Source organism: Brachyhypopomus gauderio, chromosome 11 (assembly GCF_052324685.1).
Source record: "Brachyhypopomus gauderio isolate BG-103 chromosome 11, BGAUD_0.2, whole genome shotgun sequence".
Taxonomy (NCBI): domain Eukaryota; kingdom Metazoa; phylum Chordata; class Actinopteri; order Gymnotiformes; family Hypopomidae; genus Brachyhypopomus; species Brachyhypopomus gauderio.
This window is the reverse complement of record NC_135221.1, coordinates 14766588-14776587: the sequence shown is the minus strand read 5'-3', so window position 1 is coordinate 14776587 and position 10000 is coordinate 14766588. Positions and strand designations below refer to the sequence as shown.

Below are 10000 nucleotides of genomic sequence, written 5' to 3'. Positions count from 1 at the left end.
AGCCCTCCTGTCCACACCTACATTAACACACTAATGCAGCCCTCCTGTCCACACCTACATTAACACACTAATGCAGCCCTCCTGTCCACACCAACATTAACACACTAATGCAGCCCTCCTGTCCACACCAACATTAACACACTAATGCGGCCCTCCTGTCCACACCTACATTAACACACTAATGCAGCCCTCCTGTCCACACCAACATTAACACACTAATGCGGCCCTCCTGTCCACACCAACATTAACACACTAATGCAGCCCTCCTGTCCACACCAACATTAACACACTAATGCAGCCCTCCTGTCCACACCTACATTAACACACTAATGCGGCCCTCCTGTCCACACCAACATTAACACACTAATGCAGCCCTCCTGTCCACACCAACATTAACACACTAATGCAGCCCTCCTGTCCACACCAACATTAACACACTAATGCAGCCCTCCTGTCCACACCAACATTAACACACTAATGCAGCCCTCCTGTCCACACCAACATTAACACACTAATGCAGCCCTCCTGTCCACACCAACATTAACACACTAATGCAGCCCTCCTGTCCACACCAACATTAACACACTAATGCAGCCCTCCTGTCCACACCTACATTAACACACTAATGCAGCCCTCCTGTCCACACCAACATTAACACACTAATGCAGCCCTCCTGTCCACACCAACATTAACACACTAATGCAGCCCTCCTGTCCACACCAACATTAACACACTAATGCGGCCCTCCTGTCCACACCAACATTAACACACTAATGCGGCCCTCCTGTCCACACCAACATTAACACACTAATGCAGCCCTCCTGTCCACACCAACATTAACACACTAATGCAGCCCTCCTGTCCACACCAACATTATCACACTAATGCAGCCCTCCTGTCCACACCTACATTAACACACTAATGCGGCCCTCCTGTCCACACCTACATTAACACACTAATGCAGCCCTCCTGTCCACACCTACATTAACACACTAATGCAGCCCTCCTGTCCACACCAACATTAACACACTAATGCAGCCCTCCTGTCCACACCAACATTAACACACTAATGCAGCCCTCCTGTCCACACCAACATTAACACACTAATGCAGCCCTCCTGTCCACACCAACATTAACACACTAATGCAGCCCTCCTGTCCACACCTACATTAACACACTAATGCAGCCCTCCTGTCCACACCTACATTAACACACTAATGCAGCCCTCCTGTCCACACCAACATTAACACACTAATGCAGCCCTCCTGTCCACACCAACATTAACACACTAATGCAGCCCTCCTGTCCACACCAACATTAACACACTAATGCAGCCCTCCTGTCCACACCAACATTAACACACTAATGCAGCCCTCCTGTCCACACCAACATTAACACACTAATGCAGCCCTCCTGTCCACACCAACATTAACACACTAATGCAGCCCTCCTGTCCACACCAACATTAACACACTAATGCAGCCCTCCTGTCCACACCAACATTAACACACTAATGCAGCCCTCCTGTCCACACCAACATTAACACACTAATGCAGCCCTCCTGTCCACACCAACATTATCACACTAATGCAGCCCTCCTGTCCACACCAACATTAACACACTAATGCAGCCCTCCTGTCCACACCAACATTAACACACTAATGCAGCCCTCCTGTCCACACCAACATTAACACACTAATGCAGCCCTCCTGTCCACACCAACATTAACACACTAATGCAGCCCTCCTGTCCACACCAACATTAACACACTAATGCGGCCCTCCTGTCCACACCAACATTAACACACTAATGCAGCCCTCCTGTCCACACCAACATTAACACACTAATGCGGCCCTCCTGTCCACACCAACATTAACACACTAATGCAGCCCTCCTGTCCACACCTACATTAACACACTAATGCAGCCCTCCTGTCCACACCTACATTAACACACTAATGCAGCCCTCCTGTCCACACCAACATTAACACACTAATGCAGCCCTCCTGTCCACACCAACATTAACACACTAATGCGGCCCTCCTGTCCACACCAACATTAACACACTAATGCAGCCCTCCTGTCCACACCAACATTAACACACTAATGCGGCCCTCCTGTCCACACCTACATTAACACACTAATGCAGCCCTCCTGTCCACACCAACATTAACACACTAATGCGGCCCTCCTGTCCACACCAACATTATCACACTAATGCAGCCCTCCTGTCCACACCAACATTAACACACTAATGCAGCCCTCCTGTCCACACCTACATTAACACACTAATGCAGCCCTCCTGTCCACACCAACATTAACACACTAATGCAGCCCTCCTGTCCACACCAACATTAACACACTAATGCAGCCCTCCTGTCCACACCAACATTATCACACTAATGCAGCCCTCCTGTCCACACCAACATTAACACACTAATGCAGCCCTCCTGTCCACACCAACATTAACACACTAATGCAGCCCTCCTGTCCACACCAACATTAACACACTAATGCAGCCCTCCTGTCCACACCAACATTATCACACTAATGCAGCCCTCCTGTCCACACCAACATTAACACACTAATGCAGCCCTCCTGTCCACACCTACATTATCACACTAATGCAGCCCTCCTGTCCACACCAACATTAACACACTAATGCAGCCCTCCTGTCCACACCTACATTAACACACTAATGCAGCCCTCCTGTCCACACCAACATTATCACACTAATGCAGCCCTCCTGTCCACACCAACATTAACACACTAATGCAGCCCTCCTGTCCACACCTACATTAACACACTAATGCAGCCCTCCTGTCCACACCTACATTAACACACTAATGCAGCCCTCCTGTCCACACCAACATTAACACACTAATGCAGCCCTCCTGTCCACACCAACATTAACACACTAATGCAGCCCTCCTGTCCACACCTACATTAACACACTAATGCAGCCCTCCTGTCCACACCAACATTAACACACTAATGCAGCCCTCCTGTCCACACCAACATTAACACACTAATGCAGCCCTCCTGTCCACACCTACATTAACACACTAATGCGGCCCTCCTGTCCACACCAACATTAACACACTAATGCAGCCCTCCTGTCCACACCTACATTAACACACTAATGCAGCCCTCCTGTCCACACCAACATTAACACACTAATGCAGCCCTCCTGTCCACACCAACATTAACACACTAATGCAGCCCTCCTGTCCACACCTACATTAACACACTAATGCAGCCCTCCTGTCCACACCAACATTAACACACTAATGCAGCCCTCCTGTCCACACCAACATTAACACACTAATGCAGCCCTCCTGTCCACACCAACATTATCTCGCCATCAGAGGAGGAAAACGTGATTTGAGTTTTGTAAGGGTGTGCGTTGCATCATACCGCTTCTGAAATTATTATTGAGCAGACATCATTATTGCTGATGAATATCTGATAGTATAAAGTATAATTAGGTGATATCTGTGTTAACTGTAATACCGGTGCCTGTTGGATCTTCACATCTGACCACTGATGACACAGGGTCGGTTCTGCTCACCTCCTGAGCTGTGGGCGGCTGAAATAACGCCCATGATCCACTGCTTGGTATTGGGCTGGACGTTCTCAGCCAGCTGGATCAGAACCAGTGGCTCCACTTGGCCGGAGCTGCAGCAGGGACAGGTGACCTTGGACCAAGACTCTGACCCCATGAGTAGCGCTGCATCACACACGGTGTCCTGGGGCTGTTTTGGGGATGACATTATGGCGTCCCTGTGTACAAACAACAGTGCCAGGGAGCTGTGAATTGCTCCTACAGTTTTTTTCATGAATTTCAAACAAGAGCATCAAAACGCAGCACGCACACTCCAGTCTGTTAGCACAACCTGTGATGTGATGTGGGTAGATTATCAGGACTCTTGAGAACGAGTGAACCTCAAAGCCTTTTTGTCGGTATGTTCAGCATTTTTATCATTACAGTATTATTATCGTTATATAACTGAATAAGATTCCAGCCAAGTAACTGCAGAAGATATGTAGAGAAATATAAAATTGTAGTAATGTTTCCAGAGAAACAGGTCATCATTTCGGACAGAGATCCTACAGCTATGCATACACTTTACTACAATATATATATATATATATATATATATATATATATATATATATATATATATATATATATATATATATAATTATACTATCTAAATAGTATAATTATATATATATATATATATATTGTAGTAAATATTGTAGTAAATAATAATAATAATAATATTGTAGTAAATATAGTATAGTAATATAGTATAGTAATATAGTATAGTAATAATAGTATAGTAATAATATTAATAATAGTATAGTAATAATATTGTAGTAAATATAGTATAGTATATATAATTATACTATATAAATTGTAGTAAAGTACACAAAGTTTCCAGTACACCAAATGAGTTGGTACCACCTATCTAACGTTAGCACTGTGCCGTCTGTATGGGTATTTCTGGAGATTGGCTGCCCCAACTCTGGAGTAAGGTGGAGCAGACGGGGGTGTCGGCGCAGGTGACCAACCACTTCATGTGGGACGATGACAAGATAACCAGCAATGCAAATTCCTCAAGAGGACGATTAAATAAACGCACGGACGTAATTTGGGGGGGGGGACGGGGACGGGGGGGACATGTCCCCCCCCACTTTTTCAAAAGCCGGCTTTGGTCCCCCCCAGTTTTTACGGTTAAAACCAAATATTTAAATAGCGACGAATCCATGTCCCCCCCACTTTTGAAATCAAACGTCCATGAATAAACGGGTATGTGTGAATCGGGCTTGACTGGGTGCGACCCCAGGGTAGGACAGCACAGTTGCGAAAAAGCATGTTCGTAAAAAAAAAACAACCCTTTATCAGTATGAACAGGACGTGCAAGGGGTGTGTGTGTGTGTGTGTGTGTGTGTGTGTGTGTGTGAGAGAGAGAGAGAGAGAGAGAGAGAGAGTGAGTGAGTGAACGTATACAGTGGATGTTGACCAAACACCACATGTTTATTTCACACTCGCAAGTGACGAGCAACCAGGAAGAGAAAGAGAGAGAGAGAGAGAGAGAGAGAGAGAGAGAGAGAGAAATACATGTCAACTACCTACTGGAGTTCTGCTCCTGTTTTGAACGATCTCACCGCTCCTCCTCCTCCTCCTCGTTTTCCGTGATCAAGAGTAAAACCAGGTTCTCACCACTTTTCACCAGCACTCCCTGCTACGTCCCCATGTCTGTGCCACACACTCGCAATACAAACACACTCTTCCTTACAAACGCGGATCACGCAAGCCGGACAGCTGGGAAGGGAGGGGTGCTTGGTGAAATTCGGAATGCAGTTCAACATCCCCACCCTGCTGCTTCTGGGTGGAGAGCAGTCTGTTAGAGCATCCTGGCCTGAGCACTACTGGGTCCTACTGCCCGCCTAGTTTCTTTCAAAATACAAAGTTTATATATATATATATATATATATATATATATATATATATATATATATATATATATATATATATATATATATATATATATATATTAGATCAGACCTAGTTCAACAGTTTTATTATTTTCTTAGTTGCATGATTACAGTCATTAATTGGTCACCTCTGTTTTAATGTTTGCATGTGTTTGATAATGACTGTAATTCTCATTAACATATTAAATGTTAATGCATTTTGCCAGATGTCAGAGGTTGCTCTTAAATCTGGTGTTACAGTTTGCTACCCATGGAATCCTAAGGACCGTGTGGAATTCTGACATGACATCTTACACCACCTCCCTAGATACCAGACGAAGCGGCCTGCATGAACCTGATATTCCTGCTGCACCACCAACAAAGAGGAGATTCATCCATCTTCTTCTGCATCCCTTCAAGGGTGTGGTTGCTGTTGAGTTTGAGAAACATGTTTCTCCTGAGAGACCAATTTATCAACACCTACACAGGTATGTGTGCACATCGTATACCTGAGGATCAATCTCACCGTCATGTGCCGGTCTGGTCACGTGTCTTCCTGCTCCATTACAGATGACTGGTGACGCCTATTTCCAGATCAGCCATTTGGGGGTGCTAGTGTTCAGGTTAAGATCCCAGCCTCTCTCTTCTCTTAACACATCTTAGGGGAAGCAGATGTGTAAAAGGCAACGCTGCAGTAAGTATGAACTCTGCTCCTGCTATTAGCTATTACCATATTACTCCAGTCTTCTTCCGTTAATTCGACACTGAAGGAATCGGAGAGTTGTTTCGTTTTGCACTGGTTGTAACAGATCTACGACTTGTTTGCCCCTCATCAGCCGATTTGTTTGAGAGCATGTGATCGTTGAGTGTACCATGGTGTAAACATTGCTGTCGTTTTTCTCATATGAGGAGCTGTGACTCTTGTGTCATTGTGCGTGTTAGTTTTGATGGGTTGAACTCCAGTCCTGTAAAGCGAACTCCCTGCTACACCTCAGTTGTACACTCCCATTTGCTAACTCTTAGAAAATCGCACAAAAACGTTGTCAGAAATATACACACATTTATTTACAAGTACAGTGGCATTTGCATAGAAATTTATAATTGCAACATAAAAATATATAGTAGTAAACAGATTTTTGTATTTATTAGAGGCATTTTAATAGCTTTTTATCTTTAAGGATTTTTTTCACTGAATTACACCCTAAAACTTGTTTACAGGTAAACAAATGTAAATATATTTACTGTTTTGATTTGAATTAAAGCTCTAGTCAGTGGGACTCAGTAGAACTTACATCAGCAGGAGTGAAAGACAAATATTATTAAATATCAAACACACACACATTCCATTTTCATTTTATTTGCTCAATTTTTTCCAAAATAGCAGCCAGATCCAACCTCCATAGCAATGCCACGACAACCGCCCAGATCCTGACTGATGCATCCCACCAACCAATTACACAATTCAGTTGTAGGATGCAAAAGGGAGGTAGGAACTGGCCACTAAGGCACTTTAGTATACAACTTAATGATTTTTTGGAGGGGGGGGTGATTATGGACATCAAAGACAATTTGAGACTGTAGCTCCACAAATCCTGTCCTCACCAAATATGTTTCTGTTTTCCCACCGCTAAGAGATGGCAGCATTGCCCATGCTGACGGAGCGGTTGGATACAGCAGATAAAAACAGTTTAATAACGAAGGCCGAGCTGCAGTTGCCTATTGACCTGAAAGGAACGTTCCCAAAATGAACACTTGCATGTAGTGACGTCAGTCACAGGACAACACACAGATTAGAGGGTGAAGCACACGGAGGAGGTGCGACAGAGCAGGCTGACCAATCACGACTGAACGATTAACGAGAGTGGCACGAGTTCGAACCAATGAGAAATCAGCCAAGAGTGCTCGGTGGGCTCAGTTCTCCTGCCTGGTCAGATACAATCGATCATCAACCCAGAGGGGGATCGCCTTGGCAACGTCTACAGCATCATGGCTTCACTAGACCCTGCAACCCCATAATAACCAAGGTAACCAGGCAACCTGCCCCACTAAAGGAGAGGCCCATGCACCCTGCTTCATACCCTCAAGAGTTCAGATTCTGTAGCCATGACAACACACCTGCATTTCCTGGTTAGGAAGACCAAAGGCCATTGTTTACTCTTTGTGTCTAGGTACATGTGACATTTTAACACCTCACTACACAGTTTAATAACAGGTTACTCAAGGAGTCAATGGCTTCGAAGGCCCGCTGGCCAGGACATCGATATAGCGCTAGATCTCTTGGCATATCTTACAAAAACAACATACAAAATGAACAAGGCAACAGGAATGATACTGTCCCCTAGCAGACTGTTTTTTTGCCAAACAGATCCCTAAAGGTTAGATATGAAAACAGGAAAGAGTCAATAGTGCAAGACCAGTTCACAAGAAAGACGTAAAAATATTAAATAAATCAGAAGAAGAGAGACAAGACAGAATGAGGGAAGCTTTCTGAAGCGAGTAAACTTCAGGAAAACACAGCAGACTTTAGCAGGGCAAGACTTTAGGGGGGTTGGATAAGCGTTCAAGTGGGGCACTCCTGAGAAAATTTCATTGCTGGCAATGGCTTGGACAGCTACTTCAAGGCCCCCCAGAGGGAGCCTACCTCCTCTGTTCCTCTTCCTATTCAGACAGAATTATATCCAACAATCACTCTTTCATTTACTCTCTCTCTCTCCTCCTCACATCCACATACTCTCTCACACTTGCAGGTATCACACTACGTCTATGAACATGAGTGGAGGGGTTGCAAGTTAAAGGTCAGGGGTCATACAAAGAGGTCATTTGAACTTCCAGTGCCTCTAACAAAAAAAAAAAAACAGTATTGAAAGAATATGATTCACTTGTATATAAATATGTATATTTCCTAATATGAGAGTTAGAGCTCTCCCCTCTGGTGTATTGGCAGATGGTTGATGATGAAGAAGAAGAAGATGGCGAGTCGTATTGGGAGCCTGGTTGTTGTCAGCAGGGGTTCTCAGAGTGAAAGGATGGGCAGGTTCGTGGGTGATGCTGCCTTGCCTTGGGGCGTTAAGGAGAGGGGAGACCCAACACAAGGGCTCAGGACTGAGCTTCTAAAAGGTCTGGTCGGGGATGACTGTCCTGAAAGGGTAGTCCCAGAAGGTGGTGGTGATCCCGAAGCCTGCGGGGAGAAGCAGCGGCATCAGTACATGCGTAAAATCACAATGCATTGTGTTTGCATAAACATGTATCTTTTCGTGATCAGTTACATGCACACTGGCCAAGAGTGGAGCCACAGCAGAACCCCAGAACCTCCACTTGACATTCAGGTCCCTTACACTACAAGGACCTGCCTCTGGTCCAGACTCAGCGTCTGGACTCAGCGTACCTAAAATAATAGACCTGTACTTGAAGACCTCTACGAGTTCTAAAAACATGATAAAACACTAACAAACACAAAGCTGTAGAACCACACTACAGCAGGCGGAGAGGAGAAGCATCACGCACCTGCTCTCTGGTGCTCGAAGTGGTGCTTGACGTGATAGGCCTTGAGGCCGTACAGGTAGGAGCCCTTGCGTGGAGAACCATAGTGGAGGTAGTAGTGGATCATGTCATAGATGACGTAGCCACACAGACCCCCGACGAAGAGGGCCGTGCCCAGACCCTCGGGCAGCAAGTGTCGTAGCAGTAGGTAGAACGAACCAATCACGATGGAAGCTACACCTGGTGGGAAGACCAGGCGAGAGCCATCGAACGGAGACTGAGGAGAGAGGGAGAGAGAGTTATTGTTTATACATTTATACTGATTTGATTCATTATTTACAACTATAAATATTTACTATTATTGCTTTTTGTTTAGCATTTGGTATGTTTTTTAATCTAATTTTCATTTGTCTCAACTACATTATAAATGTACCCTCAATAAAAGTTTGACTGACAAACTGATCACTCCCAGCTCCTCTGCAGTCTTCCAAAACCCCAAATGGTTCACTCCCTCCCAACATCCCCACGGCGACGGCCAGGTGGGAGGAGACAGCAGCTCACCTTGTGGTGCTGCCCATGCAACAGGAAGTGCAGCGTGATGAGATAATAATTGTGGGCGGGGGGGCGCATGTGGAACAGGAAGCGGTGGATGCAGTACTCGATGAAGGACCACATAAACACTCCCACCATGAAGATGAAGGGAAAGCTGTATTTGTGGATCATGATGGAGTAGTCTAGACATACACATGGGGGAGGGGAGGAGTCACACACCTGCCACACATATTATTACAGCCAAATATGCACATATTCATTAAATCATTTTGGACTCTGCAAAATGCATAAATGAAAATGTGTTTTGTTCACACTGGTAGGTGTCTCTGGACAAGGGCTAGAGTAGCAAATACGCGTTTCACTAATGGACATAAACTGAAAGAAAAGAAATTACTTGGCCAAAAAAACTGCAGATAATGGGCATATTATATGGCAATATAATCGTAATGAAAAGCTTATGCAAGTGATCATGGTAATGAGTATGA

At 44.9% G+C, this 10000-nt stretch overlaps 2 protein-coding genes and 2 long non-coding RNA genes across 8 annotated transcripts in view; 1 reads left to right on the top strand and 3 right to left on the bottom strand.

Moving 5' to 3' along the window:
- Positions 1-5420, bottom strand: part of ano10b (anoctamin 10b) — a 26024-nt gene extending 20604 nt beyond the window's left edge. For 2 of the 5 annotated variants that reach the window (XM_077022250.1, XM_077022249.1), the window contains exons 1-2: positions 5143-5420; positions 3571-3782 (exon numbers count right to left, since the gene is read on the bottom strand). In XM_077022250.1, the coding sequence (XP_076878365.1) occupies positions 3571-3772 (202 nt within the window). In that variant the 5' untranslated portion in view covers positions 3773-3782; positions 5143-5420. Of the gene's footprint in view, positions 1-3570; positions 3794-5138 lie in introns of all 5 variants that reach the window. The other 3 variants (XM_077022248.1, XM_077022247.1, XM_077022246.1) reach the window with 3 other exon arrangements.
- A 396-nt stretch (positions 5421-5816) lies between these two features.
- On the top strand, positions 5817-8389 carry LOC143527198 (uncharacterized). The gene is made up of 2 exons (XR_013134048.1): positions 5817-5971; positions 6054-8389. It is a non-coding gene; the product is annotated as an uncharacterized LOC143527198 (long non-coding RNA).
- LOC143527199 (uncharacterized) lies at positions 5819-6123 on the bottom strand. The gene is made up of 2 exons (XR_013134049.1): positions 6010-6123; positions 5819-5913 (listed from the first exon to the last, which is right to left on the bottom strand). It is a non-coding gene; the product is annotated as an uncharacterized LOC143527199 (long non-coding RNA).
- fa2h (fatty acid 2-hydroxylase) overlaps positions 6624-10000 on the bottom strand; it is a 28000-nt gene continuing 24623 nt past the window's right edge. Inside the window, exons 5-7 of the mRNA XM_077022242.1 lie at positions 9525-9697; positions 8988-9240; positions 6624-8661 (exon numbers count right to left, since the gene is read on the bottom strand). Coding sequence (XP_076878357.1) covers positions 8594-8661; positions 8988-9240; positions 9525-9697 — 494 coding nt within the window. The 3' untranslated portion in view covers positions 6624-8593. The remainder of the gene's footprint in view (positions 8662-8987; positions 9241-9524; positions 9698-10000) is intronic.